Raw genomic sequence first — 26,682 nt, 5'->3', positions numbered from 1 at the left:
AGAATATTTTTTTTAAAAAAAATAAATGTTACTGTTGAAATAAAAATGCCTTAGTTTAACTTTATCACATCTAAGAAATGACTAATACCTTTGTTACATGGATATTTGAGCATTGAATTTATTTTTAAAATAAAGTTAACTGAACTATAAATTTTCCTTAAAAATATAAATTGACTAATAAAAAAAAAACCTTTCAACTTTTACCAAATAAACTTTAGTTTCATGCAAGTAAACATTAAATTATAATTGTCACCTCATGTTTGAAAAAAATGCTGAGCCTTTTTACTTTTTGTTAAGCTTTTTATTTAAAAGAAATTATTCTAAAACAATCCCTTTTTTAAGACCATTATCATTTCAAAGATGTATGTGTTAATGTGAAAAGAGATAAATTATGATATGATAACAAGTTTTATTTTATTTTTGTTATGTTTATAAATTTATAATTAGGTACATAGCAATAATTTTAAAAAATTGTAAATATATAAATTGTTTTCTACTCTATCTATTATTTGTTTATTACTATTTCGACTAAACTCTAACTTTCTGGAGATATTAGGGACAAAATTAGAACTTAACCAATTTTTTTTAAGGCTAGTTTTATGATTTAAAAATCTACCATTTAAATTTTCAATCGATTGCCAAACATATATTAAAAAACATAAAATACAACTATGCTTTTATTTAATCTCTTATTTTTAAATTATCTACCAAACAGATCATTAATCTTTTTACTTAATGGTAAAACTAAAAACGAAGGTACATCCAAATCAATTGTCTTTAATATGAAATTGACGAGCGGTCGAAGGTTTGTGTTTAACATATCTCAACAGTACATTAACTTTATCACTACAATGCTTATTAGCAAACACACATGGCTTAGTAGAATGCTTGTAGAATCCTATGTATAAAGATTTTACAAAAATGGCTTGTGTTCACAAGCCTAGCAAGTTTGATAGCTTACTCTACAAAAAGGAAACCTAGAAAGAGGGAAATTTAACTGTTTAATTAATCAATTCAACAAAGTTCAACTCGACATCTACCAAAGAATTGCGATCATAGTTTTAGCTCGTATAAAATAAAAGACACGAACTAAAACACATAAGATGATAAGTGATTTACACTAAAATCTTACAAAAAAAAAAAAAAGAGTATGATAAGTCAAACGTTATACACGGTTAAACACTGTTTAAAAAGTTGTATGAATCTAAAAACTAAATACTCTAAGTTTGTAGGAAGGATAGGAAAACCTAAATAGAAAGGTTTTAGAAGAGGAGAGAAGAAAGAAAGAAAGGAAGAGATAGTGATTATGGAAATGTTTATGAATTGTGATGAGAAGCCACAAAAGTTGATGACAAAGTCCGCGTAGAAAAGCCGGCGCCAAGCAGAGGTTTTTGCAAATCCAAATATTTGTTTGTTATTTGTAAGGATAAGGCTTTTCTCTCTTGGTGCTTCCTCGCCCTCTCCTTTTCCTCCTTTGCTATTTGTTTTTTCACTCTTTCTCTATTTCTCTTCTCAACTTCCCCTACCCATTTTGGATTTTGAGAGTTTCAACCGTAATGGTCAATCTTCAAGCTTCTTTGTTTTGTAATCCTTCATTTTCTTCTTTGCCGCCTCTGCTTTCTTCTTCATCTTCAACCAAAATCTTTCACTTTTCCTTTTCCCTTCCTTCTCGTTCCATTTCTTACAACCCCCTTTGGCCTTCTGGGTTTCGATTTAATCATTCTTCTAAATCTTCTATTCATTGTACATTGCACCCTGACTATGGGAATTTCAATCCGGAATCGATTTCTTCTCCCGGTGGCAACATGGGTTCTGGTCCACAGGATTTCAATCTTGGTGGGTTTGGCGATCAGGGTGCGGATTTTGATGGGAGTAGGGTGGAGGGTAGTGATAGTTCGGAGATATTGATGAACATTGAGGCTGGGGCTATGGCTACTGATGAAATTCCCGAGCCAGTTTTGGATACTCCTGGAAATGTGGAATTTGATAGTGGAATTCAGTCTGAGAAAGAGGGTAAGTGGAGAAAGTTGCCGTTTGTGGTATTTTTGATGGGATTCTGGGCAGCAACGAGAAGGAGATTTCAGAAGGTGATTGAAATTTTAATGGATTGGTATAGTTGGTGGCCCTTTTGGCGGCAGGAGAAGCGTTTGGAGCGTTTAACTGCGGAGGCTGATGCAAATCCGAAGGATGCGGCGAAGCAGAGTGCTTTGTTAGTCGAGTTGAATAAGCAGAGGTAAGTTCTGAAACCTTTTATTTTTCTTGATTGCAAACTGGTTCCTTTGTAGTACAAGACGATTTAGTGGAAATTGTTTTGAAGTTTGTATTTTGAACTGTTAAGAATCAAGATAACCGTGTAGTTTTCCTCTTGCTTCTACTTGAGCTGGTGAATAATTGATTGGTAATACAGGCTTTAATTGTTGCAATGGTCTCTTCAACTAGTGTTTGATTTGACGAATCATGTGGCCACCCACTTCGGATTAAAAATCATCTATGAATTTCTTTACCAGTCGAATGTAGTAGGATTTGAAGCTTGTCCTGTGATATAATTCAAAGATGTGCACAAGCTGGCCAGACACTCGCAAATTCTATTTTATAGCAAAACAGCGGTGCTTGATTCCACTTCATTAACTAGACAACATTTTTCAGTCTTGTCGAATGCTAGATCTGTGTAAAAGTTGTAGCTCTTGTCTAGTTCTTACTAACGGCCTAGTTCCGGAAGAAAGACTGTCATCTCAAAAGTTTTGGTTTTGTGAATGGTGATTTCATTTCAATGAAACTTTTTGGACCGTCTGTATAGTTTTGATTGTAGCAATGGCAATGGAGTTTTATCAATCTCTTTTAGTTCTGAATCACCCCCCTTTCCCCTTGCCATTTGCTGAGATTAAATAGCTAACTTGGAAAATGTCTTCTTCAAGTAGTGCTATCGTTTGTAATTATGACTCATTAACTAGACGATACCTACTGTTTCACATTCTCTGTAATGTGTCGATTTGTTTTCCAGTCCCGAGTCTGTCATTAGGCGTTTTGAGCAAAGGGATCATGCTGTAGACAGTAGAGGAGTAGTGGAGTATCTTCGAGCTCTTGTTGCCACCAATGCAATTGCTGAATATCTTCCAGATTCTGAAAGTGGAAAGCCATCAACTCTTCCTTCATTGGTACTTAAGTTTGATCAATCTATCTTCCTTGCACAAACAATCAAATTTGTATGAATACACTCGGACTAATTGCTGCTTGGTCTGTTCTTGATTTTTGTTAATAATTTTGATTATTTTCGTGGTTGTTCTAATTGCAAAACATGCACAGTTACAAGAGTTGAAGCAGCGTGCTTCAGGAAATGTGGATGAATCCTTTGTGAACCCTGGCATTTCTGAGAAACAGCCATTGCATGTAGTAATGGTAAGTATCTTATAATTTATCGTGATAAGGTGTTTCTTGGACTTCCCCACAACATTAATATTACTTTTGTTTCTTATGTGAATGGTTATTTCCCCCCCTAATTTTTAATTCACAAGGTGAATATCTTTTGAAGGTTGACCCTAAAGTACCCAACAAGTCTCGTTTCATGCAAGAACTTATCTCAACTATACTTTTCACTGTTGCTGTTGGATTAGTATGGTATTGGCCTTTACTTCATGATCTCTACCATTGTTCTCCCCTCTCCTCCTACAGAATGCTGTGTGGTTATGTGTTTTTTTTATTTTATTGTATTAAATGAGAGTCCTCTTGTAGGTTTATGGGTGCTACCGCACTTCAAAAATACATAGGGAGTTTGGGGGGCATAGGAACCTCAGGTGTTGGATCAAGTTCTTCGTATGCTCCAAAGGAGTTAAATAAAGAAGTTATGCCAGAAAAGGTAGATACGAAGTATTCCATGTGGATTCTTTGTGCCGATTGTATGTAGAATAAGTATCGTAGATGTGAAAAGCTAGGGGTTGTTTGGAATATGTTTCCAATATAGTTCTTTTCTTTTTAGGTTACAAATAATGTACAGATTTTTTTACCTCCTCCTCCTTCTTGTGTTTTAATAAATGATCCATTTTATCTAAAGAAATAATGTCGTTGTCATTATCATTGATTTTTCCTTCATCTGTAGAGGCGTCGGTAGAATAAGGTTATTACTACTCTCATTTTTATTATCTTGGAAAGAAATGTATGATCTATAGGAGTGAGTTAAGGCGAATTGTTATAGGAGAGAAACTATCTTTTCCATTCATAATTTTTCTTGTTTAGATGGTCAAAATTTTAATAAGCTCTTATTTCATGCCGGTAGTTAATAGAAATTTAGTTTCCTTTTGATTAAAAGCACGTGTTTCAAGATTTTCTGCTTCATGTACTCTTATGCATAACTTTTATTCTCACGTGTTTTGGTTCTTATTTTGTGGCAACTGTTACCCTGTAGAATGTCAAGACATTTAAGGATGTTAAAGGTTGTGATGATGCAAAACAAGAGCTGGAAGAGGTGGTGGAGTATTTGAAAAATCCTTCCAAGTTCACCCGGCTCGGAGGAAAGTTGCCAAAGGTTTGTCTTGTCACTTCTTGATTTTCATTCATAGTTGTCTGATTTCTGCTTACATTGTTGTCCCTTTTTCTTACCTGGAAGCTCTCTAGCAGGCTGCTTGTCTTGTCCCTTGCTTTGTAATTAGTTTATGTTGGTTAATCTCACTAGGACTTGGGTATAAGTAAGGTTTTTCTGACAACTTCATTTATTCCTGGGATTTATCGAAAAAGAATTGTAGGAACAAGTAACAAACCACATTCAACAAAATTAATTCTTAGTAATTTGGTAACATTATTGAAGCTTAATTTATGCTGATGGATGACCTGTTCGGCCTAATTATTGCTAAATTCAACAATTCTTAAAGAAACGGTAGAAATAGCTATATCAATGTTAAGCTCATCACAACCTTGTTTGTAGAAGTAATTATTAGTTATTGTTTAAGTAGTTCAAGTGATCATTTCACTTCTTTAGAAATTTATACTTAATTAGAATAAGTTGAAAAATGAGATAATTATAATTCTTCCTCTTTTTTTTATTAACGCCAATTGGGAGAATCTTTTGATCACCTTGTCATTTTTTGACTTTGCATCAGCCGTTTATATTTTATTTTTTGTTAATATATATATTTGTCCCTTGATAGAAAGTGGTTGGAAATGAGATAGATAAGTCGAAAGACCAAAATGGGAGGATGACAAACTAGTTAACTAAAAAGGGTCGTTGTAGAAGCTTCTCTAATTGAATTGAACTAACAAAAAGAGAAGGGAACATTAAATTCCCCCCCCCCCCCCCCCCCCCCCCAGCAAGAGAAACAAGGAGTACCATTTCTAAGGGACCAAGGAGTAAGGCATAAGGTTTTATGGCTATTTGGCTTTGAAGAGCTTTTGTAATTATTTTGTTTTGTAGGCTCTTTTTTTCTTTCTTGGAAAGATGAAACAAATTCATTGGTAAAAGAAATAAAGGAGTAAAACTTTTAACACCTTATTGGTGAAAGTCAATTACAAGAAAGTTGTCCAACTGGAAATGAAATATGATTCGCTATAAAGAGCAAAAGAGTGTTTATCTTTACACCACAAGAACGTAATGGAAAGAACTATATCCATAAAACAATCAAAAAAAGAGGAAGCATTTCTGAAATGTGACGATTTTGTTCACCCCAAAGATGCCAGAAAAATGCAAAGATAATAGCCAACCATAAAGTCTTCCTCAAACCCCAAAAGGGGTAGCCCACCAGCAAGCAGATCATAAATCTTTTGTTTTTGTAGGTACTATTATGCACAATTGGTTCCCTTTCCTTTTGAGAGCTTGTCTCTTTCTTCTTCTTCTTCTTCTTCTTCTTCTTCTTCTTTTGGTAAGCCCTTGTATTCATTCTTTCTTGATGAAAGCTGTTTCATAAAAAATAACAACAACAATATATTGTTGGAGGTAATCTCTCATCTTTTCATCCCTTCATTTTTTTTTGTTTCTTCTTTCTTCTTTCAACAATCTTCATTTATTCATTTTCATATGGTACTTGCCTAAAAGATTTATTTACAGGGAATTCTTTTAACAGGAGCCCCAGGAACTGGAAAAACTTTACTTGCTAAGGTAAAAACTTCACTCAGTTTCCCTATACGTTATGTTCTTTAATAATCTATGTTACGTTTTTTTTCATGGCTTTGTTGGCATTCATATTGTTGATCTTCTGGTGCACACTATGTTTATTACTGTGGCTGACAGCTGATTTGCCCCCATTAGAGCACAGTAGTCGTAGATGCACTTTAGAAGGTGTAGAAATGATGCTTATTCTTTTTGGTTGGAGAAAATATTTCTTGTTTGTAAACTTTGTACGCAGATGCAAAAGTATCCAACCACCTACCTGAATGCTCATTTCAAAACCCAAAAGTTAGATGATTCCTATAACATAAATTAAAAGTGAACTAACTGTATGATGCCAAGCGAAGATATTTGTTGTTATGATCTAACCTGGTTGTTTCCATCATAGAAGACAGATCAGTGAAGTAGAGGGTTTTTTTTAGGTATCAGCAAACACACCTGAACATCTTAACTAGGATGACACCCCCTTAGCGTTCTCATTATATCGATGAAACTGAAATAAAAGAAAATCCTTACTCTAGGCTCCTATTATGCAATACAGGGACAACATAAAAGCATTCTTACTTATACCTGATTCTAGGTTCTACGTGGAGTGTAGGTCTTAAGAATATGGCTGCAAATCAATTGATGTATGGATATTTACTTGCCATGTGTAGTTCCGAATACGAACCTACTGATATGTTTATATACTCGTTTCTATTTCTTTGGTAGTTTCATAATATCATAGTATCAAATTCTATCTCAGATTTTTTTGTGATAGACATGATTTACTTAATCGTTCAATTGGAAATGTCTAATTAGTTTTCTATGATGACTTGATGTAATTGTTGTCCTCCAGGCTATTGCTGGTGAAGCTGGAGTACCGTTTTTCTATAAAGCTGGATCTGAATTTGAAGAAATGTAAGCCTCCTTTTTGTGCATATTGGTGATCTTGGATTAGGATTATGTCCCTTTTCCCTCTCCAGAGATATGAATGTTATGTGAACGTTATCATGCAATTATAATCTACTTTAAGTAAATAAAGAAAACCAATGAGTATCGCCTTGTGTTGGACTTGGATATGATAATTCATCTCTATGAATGTCAATAGGATAGGAAAAGGATAATAATTATCTACCATATTTGCTTCAACATGCATATTGAAATTTGTATAAAGGGCTTTGGTATTGTTGTTGTTTCGTTTTTACGTCTTTGGTGTAGAGCGGGGACTACCAACTTTAGTATTTTGGGACTTTTCGAGTTTTTTTTTTTGAAAAAAAAAGATACGGAACTTTTCATCAAGGAATTGATAAAAAGATAGAATAGGTAGTGAAGACAAAAGGATAAAATAATGCTCTGAGATACAAAAGGATACTACAAAAACATAGCATAAACAACTAACACAAGGGACTGAAGACAAAAGGCGTAAGACTTGAGTAATAAAATAAAGCATACATAATGAGAACTTTAAAAACAAGAAACTTTCCAAAGTATTACTTCAACACTAGTAATGCTGACTCGCGTTGTGATTTTAATTGGCAGGTTTGTCGGTGTTGGTGCTCGGCGTGTAAGATCATTATTTCAAGCAGCCAAGAAAAAGGTTTGTTCAACCTTTAGTCTGCATTTTCATAACTTTAGTCGCTCAAGGGGGCATGAATTTTTTTTTGAAAATTAATAAATAAATAAATTACTGTATTAAAGTATTTATCTTGTCCCAATCTTTCACAGGCTCCTTGCATCATATTTATTGACGAAATAGATGCAGTTGGATCCACTAGAAAACAGTGGGAAGGCCACACAAAGAAAACGTTGCATCAACTGCTTGTTGAAATGGATGGCTTTGAGCAGAATGAGGTACATCACAATAATTGGTGTGCAAATGTGAGATTTCTTATCCATCGAGGGGTAGAATTTAATTTCACTTTTCTGCAGGGTATCATATTGATGGCTGCTACAAACTTGCCTGACATTCTTGATCCAGCTTTGACAAGGCCCGGTAGATTTGACAGGCATGTAAGTTCCTTAGAAGCTGTGTAAGTTTTTTTTCTTTTATTAGGACAGATGGAAAGGAAAGATGCAGTGTTAACTATATGTGGCCAACAAGAGTTTAGCTCAATTCACATCACTGTATGCCGTAGATGTTGAATCATCTTGTTCATCAATAGATGGATCTTAAACCAATATTTACATTTAATTCATTATAACTATTTTTTCTTTTGTTCTATGGTTACGGTCTCCTTGAGTACTTAAAAACTAACCAACATTCATTTGTAGATTGTTGTCCCAAATCCCGATGTTCGGGGTCGCCAAGAGATTCTAGAGCTCTACTTACAAGACAAACCATTGGATGATGATGTAGATGTTAAAGCAATCGCTCGAGGGACACCAGGATTTAATGGGGCAGGTAAGTTTTGGACTTAGATAGAGATATCTTAACCATCACTACTTAATCTTTATGATTTTAGATCTTTATCAACCAACACTTTGTTTTCTTGTCAGATCTTGCAAATTTGGTTAACATTGCAGCCATTAAAGCTGCTGTTGATGGTGCCGAGAAGTTAAACTCTTCGCAGTTGGAGTTCGCAAAAGATAGAATAGTTATGGGTACAGAGAGGAAAACGATGTTTTTATCAGAAGAGTCAAAGAAGGTGATAATTTATGAAGTTTTTTGTTATTAATGCTTTTAGCTATTTCGATTATTGTATGGATGCTTGCTGATCTCTCTCTCTCTCTCTCTCTCGCTCTTGCTCTTTGTAGCTCACTGCATATCACGAGAGTGGTCACGCAATTGTTGCATTTAACACCGAGGGTGCGCACCCGATTCACAAGGCAACGATCATGCCTCGAGGATCTGCTTTGGGAATGGTCACACAACTTCCTTCAAGCGACGAGACATCTATTAGCAAGAAGCAATTATTAGCACGACTCGACGTTTGTATGGGCGGAAGAGTTGCCGAGGAGATCATATTCGGGGAAGACCATATCACTACAGGAGCAAGTAGTGATCTCAACACAGCTACGGAGCTTGCCCAATATATGGTACTTCACTACATTAGATTGCCTTTTTAGTTATTTCATTTTCTGAACAAGCTTTCTCATTCTCAATGCTGTTTTTGAAGGTATCGAGTTGTGGTATGAGTGATGCAATTGGGCCAGTTCATATCAAAGAACGTCCGAGTTCGGAACTGCAGTCCCGTATTGATGCAGAAGTATGTTATATTGACACCTTCAGCCCTTCAAACGACCTGCCCTAGCTAATTTTTTCCGAACCTTACAAGTTTGTAATTTGTTATGCAGGTGGTTAAACTCCTAAGAGATGCATATAATCGCGTGAAAGCCCTCTTGAAAAAGGTTAGTTTTACATTTGATTTTGATTCCGGCTCCACTCTGTTTCCTGTTTCTAAGAAATCAAAACAAAATCAGAGTACAACGATCTCACATCATTCATTTCAAGTTCAACTCTAACGTTTGATGTTTTTATTTCAGCACGAGAAGGCATTACATGCACTGTCGAATGCTCTTTTAGAATATGAAACACTGAGTGCAGAAGAAATAAAGAGGATTCTACTTCCTTATAGAGAAGGACAGTTGCCAGACCAACAAGATGAAGTAGAACAACAAGGGGATCTTGTGTTGGCTTGAAGTTCTATGACACTCCATTGTCATCAATGTAAAGTACCTGAAAACAACCGTGAAAGGAAAAAAAGGTGATATTATTTCAAATTGATTCTGATACATAATGGTGGGTTATAGACAGTAAATGTAGGAACCTAGCATCTTCTTCAGGCAGATTGTGTATTATTATGCCACTTTCCACAAGTGGGGTGAATTTTGGAACACAACAATCAGTCCCTTTACACTATTTTTGTTTTTTCAGGAATTATTCATAATTGTGCCCTTGGAAGAACGCAATTGTAATATCTATGACACTTTTTATTTTCCCTCTTTTTGACAGTACATGTAATTTTTTTATGTTCAATGTTACTGTTAGTGTATAGAAAACTATTCTTAATATTGATAACTATCAAATCTCTAATTAAACAGTAGGTTTGCTATTGAAAAAACCTGAATGTAGATAGATGGATTATTAACACTGTTTAAATTTTAACTTATTGTCTCTCACTATTTGGGGAATTTCAAGCTGAGCTTCACTCATTATTTTCTAAGAGAAAAAACTGGCTCATCTCTTGAATCAGGAAGGAAAATGAAATGAATATTTAATCCGTGAGCTCATGCTTCCCTTCCCCTTGATGCTTCAGATATTCTATATCTCTCTTTTAGAGGGAGGAGAGGTAGGGATGAAATTATATGAACGGATGATGAATGAGACAAATTATCTGTTAAAAGTTCATTTATGTATGAATACTATGCTGGTTGATGGGGCTTCTTTCTCCGAACTCCATCAACTCTAGATCTTTTTGAGGGCCGTGGGACCTTAAGACAAGACGGAAGATCAAGCTATCTTGGCCCCTTGGCCCCTTGGCATATCATTAATGATCCCAACAGCAAGTAAATTATTGAACAGGTATTATTCTCATAAAAAAAATCTTCATATTCATGCGTGCTGTGCATCTGATGGTGACGATCTTAGATTCAACCTCTAGAATAACTGTTAAGGACAGTCACCTTAGAGAGAGAGAGAGAGAGAGAGGATACACTCACAGTTTGCAGGTATGCAGCTGAGCGTCAAAACATTTCCCTTCTCAGTTGTAATGTGAAAATGGGCTGCAGTGACAAAGTGATAGATTCAGCCCCCTAGAAACCTGACATCTGTTGTCATTGTGAAGGTAAAGGCTCCAGTGATGTCATAGAATACTTAGTGCTGCACCTGCATGAATAGGTTCAGGTGAACTGAATTTAGTTTGGTTAGAGAGATAGAGAGAGAGAGAGAGAGGTCATTTGATGATGCACCTTGGACCTACACAAGTATCTACTAAGACACGAACAGTCCAATCCATCAGCCTGATATCTTGCATGAATCGAGACCGCAGCACATTTGTCCATTCTCACCAGATAAATAATTCCATCTTAGTTTGCATAATTTCTAATTTATTTCCGTTAGCACTTCTAACAGTTAAAACCTCAGATATTATCATTGCCATCAACATTTATATGTATGCATGAGTTTCTGACACTGACGTTCACCTTAATCGAATATCAGTGTGTACAATACAACATAGAAATGCAACAAGCTGACATTATGAAGATAGCGACATTGGCAGATAAATGGGCAATAAGAAGAGACAGTAATGCATGTATGTCAGCTCAGATGGAGCTTTTTGATGTCAAACAATCAGATGAAGACGGCAGAGAAACCTCTAACACAACGCCACCAAGAAATAGCATTACATTTTACCCAAGTAATGATAGCATCTTATCAGACATTGAGTAACTGTAGTTTGTAAAAACTGAAACAGAGAGGACGCCAATATACAGAAACCATTCATTGTTATCACAGATATATACATCAATAAGCATACACCACCATGGACAAAACCCTGTAAATTAGATGAAGGAATTTGGACATCCCTCTCTCTGTCTCTCTCCCACTCTCTCTAAGTAACTAAATTCTTAAGAGTTTCTCAAATCTTACAAGACCTTTCTGCTTCCAGTTACTAGATATGACTTGCTGCACTTCAATAAAAAGGAAGACAATATCAACCGATTAAAGATGATGCTAATTTGTGTATAATATACCCTCCTGCCTGTCCATCTCCAAAGCCTCCAAAGATATGAGAGCCTTGGAGGCTTCATTCATGGCATGCCCTTGCATACATCACACATTACCAATCCCAATTTTTAGATCCTATCAAGGGGCTCAGTGCGATCTTGCACTGCAAGCCGCTCTGAAACATCAGCAAGTGACTTGAGATTGCATTTAATCAAGGCTTCCACAAAGTAGCAAGTCTCATCCTTCGTGTTTCCTTCAGGCACATCTACCACAAATGATTCAATTACCAAAGTTCCTGGTCGTCCATCAATGATTTCTGGATGCAGGGAGATGATTGAAGAGTAATTCTGAAAGAAATTTGCCGATAATTTAGATTTACTGCTGATTTAGACATTAAAAAATGGAGAGAGCGAAATGAAGCATCTAACTAGGTATCCCCAAACGAGAAAGTGAGAACCCTACATCTTTAATATCTATTACAGTCCCATTAAAATATTGTCGTAGAAACAAAACAGAATTTCCAGTTTAATTCATTATTCTCAAAGTTAGTGTCGTGATAATGTGTTGATTCATGTTAAATCCTTTAGTCAGACAGCAACGTGGATGATAAAAATTCAAGTCAACTTGAGTTGTTTATCTGTGGGCACAAAAGACTACCAAAAGCTCATATTGAAACAAAATCATAGCAAAAATTCCATAAAATGATCATAATCAGGAGTTTAAGTATTTTCAAACAGAAATGTTCTCCATGGCTCCTTTTCTTGAGCGAGTATGAGACTTTGGATCAATTTAGGTTTCAAACTTTCAAGGATGAATATCAGCATAAAAATCTCAGAAAATTATGAATTAATACAAAACGTTCTCATGCCTACTTTCTTTGAGAACGCACAGGACAATTATTTTCACCTTAGAAGGAAAAAAAATTGCATACGTTCAGCCAATATCAGGAAGGGCCATGAAGTTCTCAAACAAAATAGTACAGATAAAATACCCCGTACCTTTAGTCTATGATCTCCACCAACAATTCTCATGCTAAGGATGTGGTTATCATCATCAAGGAGTTCCAATCTCTCTGTACTCGTAGTGGCAGGAAGCCCTGATTTCACATCAACTTCTCTGAGAGTCCCGATTTCAAGGTTTCCCTTCAAAACACATCTGCTAACAAAAGGTTTGTATCTTTGTGGTTGATCAAACCTCCTTACCAGAGACCATACCTGGAGATGAAATATTCCAATTCAGTACAGAATGAAGGAAATAATTCAATAACCCAAATTATAACAATATACCACTATCCCCATAATTCTTATTACGAACTTGCACCTTTGTTGTTCGAATAGGATCAAAAGACCTTCTATAATAGTTCACTTTCCAAGATTGAATAACTCCAAAAACTTTCCATATGATCTCAGCCATAGAACAAATGAAAACATAAAGCAACCGCAGTTCACTAGTTCCTAGTGATGCAATGAATACACACTTTTTACTTGAAGTTGAGTAATACTATACCTTCCACTTTCTTTTGCAAAAACTACCTGCAGAAACCAAACTCCAAAATTCATGAAAAGAACCTCTTGTTAGCAGCTGACTCATTTAGAATTGCTATTATACTCTGCTTCCGAGTTCTCCAAATGCTGTTTCTTAAATCATCCCCAGAAGATAATGTCTCCTTTGCCCAAAAAAGGTAAGGAAGGAACCGTGTCGACAATTAAGTTATAATGCATGGACATTCAGATTCCCATATAAACACAAGAAGGATGTAAAAACCAACAGAAACAATTAAGCCAATAAAATAAAATATAAATTATCATGATACATACACAGCACCAACTGACGCCAAACCGATCGGTTAGATCCTCCAAATATGGAAATCTCTTAGACAATTAGTGTTGAGAAGTAAACCAAGATTTAAAAACGATAAATAACGCACAAAAAACCAAAAGAATTGAAGAAATGCATCTTTAGCAACAGAAATTTAAAATGAACAGAGATAGAGAGTGAAGAAGATTTACAAGAGGAACAGGAGCTTTAATGCGTTTAACTAGCCGAGAGGTGCACTGATTCTCAGCAGGCTCGTTCCTATGGTACCTCCTAATAAGCTCCCACTCCGCGTTACTCAATCCTCCTACATTCCCATTCCCATTCCCAGTGCTGTTTCCATTCATTTTCGCTTCTGATTCTCCTCCTCCACACAACAAGACCAAACCACTTTTCCTCCTTCCTCCCTCCTCGTTACTTAAACAAAACGAAACGAAACCGAAAAATTCAACTCTCTGACTCTCTCTGTATAACCAAAAAACAAAAAAAAAAAAAAAACTGAGGTCAAATCATCACATCAATCTACACAATCCAAGTCCTCGCTCAATCGCCGGCAACCGGAAGATCCAATCGCCGGCATAAAGACTCGATAAACACAAAATCTCCGTCAGAAACACAATCGAGATTTGGTTTTCACTCAAAAAACGGCCACCGGAGACTCACCACCATAATAGACGACCGATCAAACTTTGCCTCAAACCTTCTTCGTCTCTTCCTTCTTCGTCTCCTTCTCCTCCTCCTCTTTACCGCTTCATATAAAATTTCCCTCTTAATTAATTAATTAATTAAATTAACACTCCCTTTTTTCCCTATATTATTAACATTAATATATTAATAATCTCTTGTTAATGACACAACTAAATTCCCCATCTCCAAACTACCCCTACTTTTCTCCTCTAATTACGCCTTATACCCTTACCTTTTTATTACCGACTTTTCTCGTCGTTATCTTTAACCGTTGGGTAAAAATAGAAAGTTGAATTTTATTTTTTTAACTGAAAAAATAAATAAAAAATAATAAAAAATAAGAAAACAATTACGTTTTTCTTGTCGGCGGTTATTCGTCTTCCAAACCGTTGCTCAAACGTCGCCGTTTGCTACCGTTAACGGTAGTTGATATTTTTTGTTTGAGTTAGATATTTATGGCTCCCTTCTCATTAATAAATTAATAAACACTTTTATCCTTTTCTTAATAATTTTTTTTTTCTAATCTTTGTGAAATTGATTTGTTTGGTCAACTTTTGTCCCTTTGGGAATTTTAACATTTTTTTTTCTTTTATGAACCAAAATAATAAGTTTTCAAAGGCTAATGTTCTTATTCATAATTCATATATCTTAGTCAAGATTTTGAAATATATTTATTAGTTTTGGATTCTTTTAGTGTATATAATTATACACACAACAATTTATAGAGTTTTAATTTATTAATTGAGAATTTTTCAAATTAGAATATTTTACCAAATATTTACACTTTATATATCTTAGTCAAGCTTTGATACCAATTGAATGGATTAGAGCTTTGTGTCGATGATTTTACATAAAATGATTTATTTTGGAATTTAAAAATAACAATTATATTGATAAATACAGATAAAATTTCTATAGTGTAAAGGCTAAGTATACTTATAAAATTAAAAATAAAGATGCCTTGATGAAAACTTACGTCCGTTGTCAACTATGTATCTACTAAAACTTCAAATTGGATACTACCACTCGAAGACCTCTCTGTTCTCTGAGTTGAGATTGGTTTGTGGGAACTAATTAAAAGAGAATTTTACGTGAAGAATTTGAGAGGAAAAAAAAAAAAAACTCAGTACGCAAAAATCCTAGAACTTATATGTCAATTTGTTTTGCGGGACTGATAACTCCCTCTTCTTCAGGGTTTTTTTTGTATGGAGTGTAGATAGTTTGTCAATTTTTTTTTTTTTTTTTGAAAAAACTCCTTTTTAAATCATGGTCAACATTTTTAGGTAGAAAAAATAAATAGACTATTATTAATAAACTAGCTTTGCTTTAAGAAGAAACAAAAATAAAAAGAAAACTATTGTGATCATTTCGTTTTTAGTTTTTAAAATTTCTTACTTAAATGGTTGAGTCGAAGATATCATTGTATCAAACTATCAAAATGACAAGATACTAAAAGCTTTCAAATGGTTGCATTGAACAACATCGTGATGTTACTAATTATTTGTGCATGACTTGACTGACACTAATGTCGATATACGACTGATCAACTTGAAAATAATTCAACTAATTTGAAATATGTGGTTATGGATAAAAATAATGTCAAAATTTCAAATATCCTACTTGGAAAAAAAATGTAGACATGTGATGTTAGTCTTTATTCCAAATTTGACGAGTTGGTTGAATTATGAGCTTTTGGACACTTTAATTGATTTCCTTTAATAGCTAAAGTCACACTCACACATGGAAGGGGTTTTAAATTTCTTACCCAAATCGGGAAATGATTTGAAGTTTCATAGATATATAAAAGTTTAGGATCTCACTTTTGTATTAAGAGAAAAACGAGTGATCGTTCATTTAAGTCGTCGGTTAGTACAACGAATCAAATTTGATTAAGTCTAAATGAATTGATAGATCAACAATATTTTGATATTATTGTGGATTGAAAAATGTAAAGAAGATAGTCCAACAATTTCCAAAACCGAGATAGATCACACAATGGGTATTGCAAACATTGGCACATTAGAAGGAAAAATCGTACTCCTTAGTTAAGTTCTCAAAGGCTTGACCCATTACAATGAATAGTTGAACAACAAACTCTAACTTGAATGCGAAAAAAAAAGAAAAGCGAATGTTAAGTGATTCTGAACTGAACGGGAGAATCAACATAAAATGGGAACATAAGAAATAAGATCAAGAAGATAACAATGTTTCAAGAGTGAGTGTTAGCTTAAGTCAAGCCCAAATTGATACGTCAGTTTTGGGGAAGTTGATGTCGAAACTAATGTGCCATGTGCCACACATGCCTCGTGTGCAAGTATGATCCGATATTGTGTGGTGAGTAACCTCAAAGTCTTGGTTTAAAGTTGTTTCAATATCACAATCATTCCCTACTACATAAACTATTTAATTAGGTCAAGAATCTTATGAAAACCTGAGTGTAATCTACACAATTATTTTTATAAAATAAACATCTTTATCAACCTTTAATGTACACATTCGTCACGTGGATGCCAACACTTTAACCTTTTTCCTCTATATTCACTTCATATCCTATTAAAACCAATAACTTATATCTTTAAATCTTGATTTCTATTGCATTGATCACACATATAAGGAATAGAATTGGGACAACAAAAAAGAACTAGCCAATCAAAGACTTTGATTTAATATAACAATTTAGACTTTATATGTCAAGATATGATTTTTTAAAAATTTAATGACAATTAATTAAGTCTTTAGATTTTGTACTAAACAAAAAATTTATGGGTTCTAATATATAATAATAATAGTTTAGACCTTGTTACTTTAAAATTTGCAATAGTTTAGTTGGGTTGTGATACTATTACTATTAGATTTTAGTAAATTTCATACATACATTAATCCATTAGGCTTTTAAATATAAAATATTCCACTAATAAAACACACCATCAAATGTTTGAACTAGTCAACAATCTAGGCTTTTAAATATAAAACTAAGATCTATTGAATACTAATTTAAAAGTTTAAATACTTATTTGAAAACTTGGGGTACATGGAGAGATTCACCATACATATAAAATACTAAAATGTTCAATAACCCATAAAAAATATTCGAAATCTTTGGAATATAAGAACTACCTTTTATAATTATAATTTGTACGAATCTGTTCATCTAACTTTATCAAAGTCGAAGCAAAACGAGCATAATTCAACTGGCAACCACCACAAATTCATAATTCAAATCCTAAGGAAAAAAACTAAACTTACCACTTAACCAAATAAAAACTGATCCTTTGTTATTATCACATCCATCAGTACTCCATTTGCTAAATTACTCTAAACATTTAATTAACATTTCCCACTGTATATCAAACATATCAATGTCAATCTTTAATCATACCCATGGATATCCAAGTACATATATACATATATGTATTATATACACATTAACATCTACAAATTCCCACAAGCAAGATGCTCTTTCAAGCCTTGAAGTAGGTCCCAGCTTAGTAAGTGCAACTATCAATGAAAATGGAAGTTGCCAAAAATATGAAAGTGACTATGGATAAATGAATAATGAGAAATTCAAAGGCAAAAACTACTTTGGATGGTCATATGAAAGTTACTAAGAAATTGAAGAGTAATGGTTCCTCAGACAGAAAGTGAGACTGAATATATCCTCACTCTTCTTCTACAACCAAAAGCATCATTCTCCAGTTAAAGATGAAGAATTTTTCACTAATAAAAGAAACAAAAAGCCAAACCCTCTCATTATTGTACTTGAAATTCCTCATGTCAGACACCTGTCAATCTCTAATTTCCAGAAGGGATAGTGCAGCAACTCCCACTGTGACAAGTATAAAGAAAAGAAAAAAAAAAGTAATATGAAAAAGAAAAGAGAAGCATTATAATTATACACATGCAAGAATGCAAAAAACAATGATCTAAGTGCAATTTATTTAGAAACAACATTCCCAAAGATACAAGAGTAAATGATTTAGCTTTGTTCTTTTCTAATCAAATATTCAGAAAAGAAAAGAAAAAATCTCACAATATTAAACAGCTGATTTAAATGGTATTCGTGGAATTAAAATGGAGAAATAAAGCAACCTAAATGAATGATTGCATATTTGAAGCAATTATTTAGGAGAAAGAAAGAGCTCCCACAGCACCACCATGTATAACAAATGCATAAAGATCTAAACTGAATAACGTATTAAATTAATAGCACAGATGGAAACGAACCACTATTGAATAAAGCAAATAAAATGCTATTGACACAGTGGCCAATACATGGATATACAACCCAAAGAAAGAGTGCTGATTCGCTCAAAAGAAATCCATAACATTAGATTTAAATTTGCCATTTGTCTCTGCAATCTAATAGAAAATGTCGAGCAAAAAAAAATCTTCAATGCATCCTATGATTCTCAAGTCTCTACTTAATTGGACAATCACTAAAACGCACAAAGATTAAGTATCAATTCTCCAATTCGCGGCACCAATCAGTTATAAACTAGTGAGATCAGTACTAAATTTTATAGACTGCAAATCTTCATCCGTGAGATTATTGGTGTAAAGTGCCCAACAAAGACTAATTACGTGTCATAATTTGCAACAAAGAAGAAATTTTTTGGTATTTAACTAATATAAAGAAAAATAGGCAGTAAAGCACATGCAGTCACAGCCATTAAGATATTTTGCCATGGAGCCATTATGAAATTCCTCCACTGCTATTTGCTGAAGATAGTTTATTATAAAGGTTGGCTGTTGGCTAACCTTTACGATGTTCGCTCTTCCCCTCCGTACGTTCACCAAGAAGCCGTTTTAACTGATACATACCTGCAAAACTTAAACTTTCCAACAACGTCTGGATGTACACAGACTGGAAACATGTGTGTAAATTTGATGCATCACATGTATGAATGGTGTATATTCATGGTTGTATCATTGCACATAGTATGTGCAATGACGCATCAACAAATTTGCATATAAAATGACTTTTATGGGTATGTGCAATGAATCATTAAATATTGCCATATGACTGCTGATCTTTTCCCGTAGCAATACTAGTAGCTATGATCCTGAAGAGTTACAGTACATGTAGCTACGACAATATGAAAGTTTCTTGAACTTTTTTTTTTTGGTAACTTTACAATGTATCCAATACATACATATAATAGTTCCGAATCTACTTCTTGTTTGATGATTTTACTTGTACCTAATCACCTATTTTCTGGTACGTTCAAGCGAGGGGAAAGGAAATTAACCAACAAAGACTGAAATATACTGATGGAGCTCTCATTTTGCAGTTTGTCTAAAAGATACTTCAATAAGGAAGAGAGAAAAACATATTTTAAAGGATCCTTACAAGAGAAAGGAATATGAACCAAAAGTATAAACGTGAGCCTCAAATGAAGCATTTAAGAACTGGGTCTAGTCAATTAAGTGCTGAGAAGCCACATATGACAAGACCCTCAAAAATTTCAGGTAAGTAGAGAAAAGCTGGATCTCATTTTTGTCCCAAGTATGGCGGTCATCATCGATGAATTCCTCGATAAGACTAAAGAGATTCCACTGTCCCAAGTACAAAGCCACAAAACCAATAAACAATTGGAGCAACTATGGATCCAGTCCAAACAAAAGCAAGAAATTCTCTACAATTTTGGTCAGACAGAATTCAAAAAATGCACCTATTGTATACCTCGAGCAATCTCCCCATTTAGTTGATTCACTTTTGTTGGCATCATCTGCCATATCAGCTTCCTTAGCTACTCTGGAAGGCAACATCACCAGACATCATAGTTTGTTCATCTTCCTGGGTTATCTACCTTCCTAGCTTCCAAAGTGTCTTCCACCTCATTAACTACATTTTCCTCGTTAATACAAGATATTGCTTCTTCAGTTTTTACCCGAGTCTCCTTTGTCGTTGCCTGATTTGATTCTGCATCAATCTGGAGGAGCTCCAAAGGTGTTGCTGCTGGATCCAATTCTCGACAACCCTTTGGAGCATTTTGAGCTTCTTCTCCCGTAAGTAAGTAATTGGGGACCTGATGGGAGAAGCGAAACATCTCTTCTTTAGGGATCTTCCTCACTTCTTTTGGGTCCATGTGTGTACGGAACACTGTCCTGAAACCAATAACCTTAACAAGAGGAGCAACAGACACACCTTGTTCTTCATTAAAATCATCAAGCACTTCTACCATATCGTACTTGTGTACCATTTCTTCTGAAGTGTCTTTATTCCAATCTACAGACCAGTTTCTATAAAGAGCCCAAACTTCACCCTTCTGAGGAAATATCCGAATCACACCTCGTAAACCTTTTGCCCAGCATACCTTATGCGAGAAAGAGTTCAATGATCTTGTGACTTCATGCCTTCCAATTCTAAAATCCCCACAGGTTTTTGTGAACCCTGAACCTATCCAGTCCATCGGGCCAATCTCAGTGTTGCTTCTCGAATTGAGCCAACTGATACGCATTCTGAATGGTTTTCTGGAAATCACCTTGTGAATTCGAGCATAGAAACGAGGCATTCCATCATCATCATCATAACATGCCCAGACTTGATCATCCCCAAATGAACTTTCGGCTCGGTCCAAGTCAAAATTGTGAAAATCAGGATCTGGAACATTAATTGTGATAGGATCCTTCGCACTGCCTGTATTTTTACCAGCTAAAGAGTCTGACTCAGGCTTCCTCCCATGCCATCCTTTACCATTTGCAGAAGATTTACCATTGATTTTTATATCATGAGTTCCATCATTCAATACACTCTTTTGCTTCTTTGACTGTTTATTTAAAGTTGCCTTTTCAGCCATTGACCTCCATTCTTTAAGTTTCTTACGTATTTCAGCTCGAGCCTTGTCCATTAGCATGTTTCGAATTTCAAAGATTGACAACTCTCTCTGGCTATTGTTCCTGTTAAATGCACCATAAAAACTATGAAATTTTTGAGAATCAGAATAACTCTTCCTTGATTCAGGTAAACCATCACCAGCTGATCCGTCACCTCTGACAATTTGATTTGCCACGTGGACCCCAAAGTTGTTAATTCCATCAGTTCTTTTCTTCTTTGAAGAGGTCAAATGACTCCTCTCCACTTCAAGTGATGCCTGTGTTTCATCACGATCTCTCTTCACTTTCTCACTTGCTTGTTGAACAAAATTTGCAGCTTGTGCGGAAGCTGACGAAAAGTTGCTACCAGTACCAGTTGTCCTGGAAGAAGGACCCCAATGGAAGTTTGTATTATCAACTGAATTAACACCCACAGAATGCCCAGTATCAGGATTTTTAGCATTTCTTCCAGTACCATAGGTATTGCTACTGACAGGATGCTGTCTAGAATTTTGATGCTGCTGCTGCTGCTGAGAAGACCAACTAGGTGACTTGAATACATTTGGGGGTGGAGCCTTCTCTACAGCTAAAAAAGCTTCATGACAATTAGGACAAAGGAGAGTGTGATTTAGATAGACTCTAAGGTACTCATAATGTGTCTTGCATCGATTACAAAGAGTCCAAAAAGTCTCTGGTTTTCTAAGAGAAGGCTGAAATGGAGTAGTAGGTCCTACCTGGACCTTAGTTTGAACGTTCCTTGCATTTGGAGCAGCATTCTTAAAATTTTGAAAGCCATTTGCACTTGCCGGCGCTGAAGTACTATGAGAGTGAGTAGGAGTTTTCTGTCGACCTCCTTTCAGGTCCCTCTTCTGATTATAAGCCAATCGCTTTGCCTTATCAGATAACAAACTCCAGGCCTCTGAAACCAATTTAAATGCACCCTCCGCACCAAGTGACTTGTTTTTATCAGGATGAAGAACAAGAGCCAGCTTTCTATATTGTTTCCTAATAGTATCATCATCGGCCAAGTGGTTCACACCGAGTATCCCATACCAATCCGTCTCTCCATTTATCTTATTCTCTGCAGAGATATACACTTCGAGAGTCGTCATCATTTGAGAGAGACCATCAAGTCCAGGGTACAAATTTTGAGCCTTCAAAACAAACTTCTTTGCAGCAGAATAATTTCTCTCTGTAAATTTTCTCTCAGCAATTTCTTTTGCTCTGGCTGCCTCATCTTTGTTGCACTCCATAACTCCCTAAGAATTTGACTCTTAAGAACCACGCCTAACTAAAAAAACTTCAATTCAACCAATAATATCAGGTTCTACAGCTCAAGAAACGTTTGCTCTCGATAGGAAGTGGTGTATAAGTTAAGATACCTGATACAAAATCAAATTAAAAGTTATAAGTATACCTGCCTGCAAGAGTAAGCAGTACAATGGATCTTTTTTGGAAGGTTAGGTTGAGAAGAGGGAATTGCTAAAGAAACTTAGATAGATCAATTACAATTGTTCGCTAGTGTATATATCAACATTAATCGTGATTTTTTTTTTTTTTTTTTTTGATAAGAACAACTCTCTCAATGGAATAATACATGGACATACAAAAAGCCAAGTCCACAAAAAGGAGAAGTCCCTCTGCAAGAAAGGACTCAAGTATACAAAATCATGTTCATAGGATAACTACAAAAAAGTCTACAAAATCAAAGTCCAATGAAAAACATGAAGACAAACAAAAGACCATAAACCTCCACTCCCCTTTTCAACCCCCCTAAACCCCCTACCATTCCTCTAGTCCATAACACCCACAAATAGCACAGACACTAGCACACGAAAGAAAGCGGCTTTTCTCCCCAAACATTAATCATGATGCACGTACTGAATAAAAATACAACTTAGATGTCATGAAAATTCCAATTCATCTTTGTCTTCATCATTTAGTGACTTAATTTCTTTACTCCAGGCTACATTTAATAATAAAACCAACCAATCTAACTATTAAGGGATAGGGTACAGTGTTAGAGTTCTACAATAGAAGTTGTTCTAATTTAACTATTCGTGCATGCAAGCTTGCCTAGACACACATGAATATCAAATAATGATAATTATTATTATTATAACTATTTAAATTTTTTTAAAATCTTCTACTTTAAACCCCTTACCAACACTGACTATTTCTCCTCCAACAGTAAATTTCTCAATAAATGCAAATAAATCCTGATAATTGATTAGTAGTACAGTTTAGATCCTTAGGCACATCTACAATTTTTACTATATAATGTTACTTAAAATTTTAAAAGAAATGAAACTACATCCATGTATTCAACGAAGTCCAAAGGAGGTCGGTCCTGATTTTTCTCATAAGAAAAAAATTATAACCAATTAATTGTATAATTTTATAATTTATAAACACAGCTCTTTCCTTATTATCAACTAACTCTTGGCCCTTATAACCATGCTGCCTAAGAGTAGAAAGTAGAAACTAGATAGTAGAGCCTGAAAACAAATTGCAGCCAGAAATACACGCAATACTTCACCATCCCCCATCTTACTTTATGACAAAATCCTAATAAACAAGCCCAAACTGAGAAACAAGAAACTGATGCAACGTTTTCACCATCCTCCAAATCGGTGTCTCCCCCACCCAACTCAGCAAGAAATCCAACCACAAGACTCACATCTATAAGATGATCTGCATGAGCAACACCACCATCTAAATGGCTCCATCAAGATAAGTTTGCATTTTGAATCCTTCAATTCTTTATCATCGATTTCAAATCTTAATTTTTTTGTTTTTTAAGATCACATAACTAATAGTCTATAATATTTCCTTTGCAGTTTCACTACAAAATGACTGCTCGATTCCAAAAGTGCACACAACATATCCTCCATGAGTGTTGCAAAACCAAATAAAAAGATAATAGTGAACAACCAAGAGCCCAAGGCCATCTAACGCTCTAATTAAATTTCAACCAAAGTAGAAAATCAATGATTCCTACATGCCAATAATCAAATGCCAGTTTTGTCCACCTACCATCTAAAACCAGAACATAAATTAGTGTAAAACTAATTCTTGAACACAATTTAAGAGAATTCTTAAAAAACTCTTTTATTTCACTTAGAGCTAATGCCTCTTACAACATAGGACCTCAACCAGCCTTTGAGAGTTTTAAAAAGAATAGCTAAAAACAACTAAGTAATTAAAAAACTTAAAAAGTAACCTGCTGCAAAAACAGAGTTACTAAAAAACAGAGAAGTACAAATTATTACTACTTTGTTTAACATCTGAGAGAAAACTGAACTAAAAAAGAAATTTTTCAGCTTATTACGACAAAGAAGATTAGAAAATCTCAATAATATACTCGCATGATCTCCAAAGAAAATATTCTTACTACATCCACACACAATTCATTAGATTACCAAGTTCAAGGACTTATTTTTGTTGTGTTGCTGGTTTAATTGTAACTTGGATACCGTTTCTAATTTTCCCTTGTAATATTGTAATATAGTTATTAATTTTTAGTAGTTCTTTTAAAAACCACCATATTTCAAAGCACAGTCCGAAACTGTGACATTATTTAGCTCAAGTATGGCACTTGAGACCACCATTAGAGATCCTCAAGCTGTCGAATAATAAAAATCAGTGTTACTAAAATCATGTTATCAATATATTATCCAATTTATTTTCCTATTACACACAACAAATGGCCATAATATATTATTCAATTCACTTTGCTCAAATTTGGGGATGGGAATTTTGAATCTCCGATCTTGTGGGAAGAAAAAGATGCCTAACAGGTAAATTGTGCTCTTGTTGGTGAAAAAAGGGACAACAAATTAGGTCATTTATCATGCTCATTTTATCCTGAAGACAGACAATCCGCTCTTATTAACCTCCAGCTATTTCTTTGTAGAGCTAATAAATAGACTCTGCAGAATTTTTTTTTTATTAGTGTCCCTTTAGTCTGAAATGCTTGAATAGATTATTTTACGTAGTTTTAATAAGAAGATTTTTTCCGTCCACAGCTGAAAACTTAAATAAGCAAATGATTTGCAGGCAGAGTGTTAAAACCAAAGAATAGATCCATGGGATATGTGGTCAAAGCGGAACAAAGGGATCTTCAAAGACACTGTACAAACTGGGAAGAGACTTATAACTTGACCGAACTCATAGCTCATTTTTTCGTGCACAGCTGAAAACTTAAATGAGCAAACGATTTGCAGGCAGAGTGTTAAAACCAAAAACTAGATCCATAGGATATGTGGTCAAAGAGGAACGAGGGGATCTTCAAAGACACTGTAGAAACTAGGAAGAGATTTGAGGCAACCTATCCTCATACCTTCCATTTCAGGCAACCTATCCAAATCTTCTTTAAATCACACCTCCTTCTTAACAACAACAATTGCAGAAATTTTTTTTACAAGGTCTTGGGATGTTCGGAGCATTTCCTCTTATCTCACATATTCAATGTCTAAAATTTTAAATAAACTGCCTATTGCAATTCACAAACATGCAACCAAAATCAGAGTCCCAGCGCATGTGAATAAACGCATAAAATTATTCGTATGAGATGAACTTATTTTCCGGGTCCCCTTATTCTCAAACAACTTTAACGCTTGAACTCTTCAAACAAAAACCACCCATCGAGCCCATCACACATTACATCAATACTCATAAATGCTCAATTAACAATAGATTATACAAATTTAAACCCGCATTCACCTCAGAATTCCATCGAAAAACCAGACACAACATGATCACGATTCCGTACCGACAGCCACTATACAGTAAGCGACACTTTTTTAAAACAAAAAAACAAACAAACAAACAATCGGAACGAGAAGCAGCTAAGAACTGATCCAAGAACAAGGTTGGGGGGGATTAGGAAGTGGAGTTTAACGGTCAAATTAGAGTAAGAGCATTTGAATTGAAGCAAGCAATCCAGTAGTGAAAAATGAAACCCTAGAATAACAACCGAAAAAATTGAAGTAACAAGATTATACAGAAAACGAAGGTTCATTCAAATCTAGAAATTTGAAAATCGTAGAATGAAATATTACCTAATACGAAAAAGAAAATATAATAGAAGAGCTCCGAATTTGAAGTGATTTGAATCTGAGAAGACCATCACCATGTACAGTGACCCATTTGTCAAAACCCCCTGAGAGCTTGAGAGATTTTCCAAATGCCCCAAAGAAAAAAAGAAAAAAAAAAAAAAAAACTGAAATTTTGGGGGAGACAAAAAATTAGCAAGTATGGGTTTGGTTAATATTTAACCTCTCTCTCTCTCTCTCTCTTTTTTTTTTTTTAAGATTTAACCATGGTTCACTTTTTTTTATGGAAGAACAAAAAAAAAACCTTAACTAGAGTTAAATTTTAACTCTAGTATATGGTTTGTAATATGCTAAATAAGGTTAATCATTTATAATGTATTTTCTTCCATATAAAAGTGAGAGGAAGAAAAGGTAAAATAAGATTTAATTTATCAAATAAGAAAATTATTCTTTGTTTTTTTTATATATATTTAATAAGAGAATCATTTTTATATAATTATAATGCTAAATCCTATGTGTAATACTTGCTTTTGTTGTTTTTGCCTTTTCCTTTTTAACTTTTACTT

General features: G+C 34.6%; 3 protein-coding genes across 3 annotated transcripts; 1 reads left to right on the top strand and 2 right to left on the bottom strand.

The window, feature by feature from the left end:
* Nucleotides 1–1,282: 1,282 nt before the first annotated feature.
* Nucleotides 1,283–10,091, top strand: LOC101221317 (ATP-dependent zinc metalloprotease FTSH 11, chloroplastic/mitochondrial). The gene is made up of 17 exons (XM_004145876.3): nucleotides 1,283–2,233; nucleotides 3,002–3,155; nucleotides 3,304–3,396; nucleotides 3,530–3,615; nucleotides 3,730–3,853; nucleotides 4,400–4,519; nucleotides 6,032–6,082; nucleotides 6,930–6,991; nucleotides 7,613–7,670; nucleotides 7,799–7,924; nucleotides 8,003–8,083; nucleotides 8,345–8,474; nucleotides 8,570–8,718; nucleotides 8,828–9,109; nucleotides 9,190–9,279; nucleotides 9,368–9,421; nucleotides 9,557–10,091. The coding sequence occupies exons 1-17, from the start codon at nucleotides 1,557–1,559 to the stop codon at nucleotides 9,710–9,712; spliced, it is 2,493 nt and encodes an 830-aa protein (XP_004145924.1). The 5' UTR covers nucleotides 1,283–1,556; the 3' UTR covers nucleotides 9,713–10,091.
* A 1,296-nt stretch (nucleotides 10,092–11,387) lies between these two features.
* PYL1 (abscisic acid receptor PYL8) lies at nucleotides 11,388–14,382 on the bottom strand. The gene is made up of 4 exons (XM_011656321.2): nucleotides 14,220–14,382; nucleotides 13,751–14,021; nucleotides 12,740–12,955; nucleotides 11,388–12,088 (listed from the first exon to the last, which is right to left on the bottom strand). Exons 2-4 carry the CDS (start codon nucleotides 13,901–13,903, stop codon nucleotides 11,870–11,872), a joined length of 588 nt encoding a protein of 195 aa, XP_011654623.1. The 5' UTR covers nucleotides 13,904–14,021; nucleotides 14,220–14,382; the 3' UTR covers nucleotides 11,388–11,869.
* Nucleotides 14,383–19,497: 5,115 nt separating this feature from the next.
* On the bottom strand, nucleotides 19,498–26,293 carry LOC101216332. Its single transcript, XM_004145936.3, has 2 exons — nucleotides 26,123–26,293; nucleotides 19,498–22,441 (listed from the first exon to the last, which is right to left on the bottom strand). The coding sequence occupies exon 2, from the start codon at nucleotides 22,310–22,312 to the stop codon at nucleotides 20,033–20,035; it is 2,280 nt and encodes a 759-aa protein (XP_004145984.1). The 5' UTR covers nucleotides 22,313–22,441; nucleotides 26,123–26,293; the 3' UTR covers nucleotides 19,498–20,032.
* Between the last annotated feature and the right edge of the window lie 389 nt (nucleotides 26,294–26,682).

The sequence above is a fragment of the Cucumis sativus genome, chromosome 5 (genome assembly GCF_000004075.3).
Source record: "Cucumis sativus cultivar 9930 chromosome 5, Cucumber_9930_V3, whole genome shotgun sequence".
Taxonomy (NCBI): domain Eukaryota; kingdom Viridiplantae; phylum Streptophyta; class Magnoliopsida; order Cucurbitales; family Cucurbitaceae; genus Cucumis; species Cucumis sativus.
Note: the sequence above shows the minus strand (reverse complement) of the source record. Positions and strands in the feature narration are given on the sequence as shown.

Excerpts from the sequence above, each read along its gene's own strand:
- LOC101216332 (XM_004145936.3), bottom strand. The coding sequence starts at position 22,312 with ATGGAGTGCAACAAAGATGAGGCAGCCAGAGCAAAAGAAATTGCTGAG.
- PYL1 (XM_011656321.2), bottom strand. The coding sequence starts at position 13,903 with ATGAATGGAAACAGCACTGGGAATGGGAATGGGAATGTAGGAGGATTG. Across the intron at positions 12,956-13,750 it reads TTAAAGCTCCTGTTCCTCTT|GTATGGTCTCTGGTAAGGAG; the intron begins GTAAATCTTCTT and ends TTTCATCTCCAG. Across the intron at positions 12,089-12,739 it reads GTGGAGATCATAGACTAAAG|AATTACTCTTCAATCATCTC; the intron begins GTACGGGGTATT and ends AATTTCTTTCAG.
- LOC101221317 (XM_004145876.3), top strand. The coding sequence starts at position 1,557 with ATGGTCAATCTTCAAGCTTCTTTGTTTTGTAATCCTTCATTTTCTTCT. Across the intron at positions 7,925-8,002 it reads ATGGCTTTGAGCAGAATGAG|GGTATCATATTGATGGCTGC; the intron begins GTACATCACAAT and ends ACTTTTCTGCAG. Across the intron at positions 8,719-8,827 it reads TATCAGAAGAGTCAAAGAAG|CTCACTGCATATCACGAGAG; the intron begins GTGATAATTTAT and ends TGCTCTTTGTAG.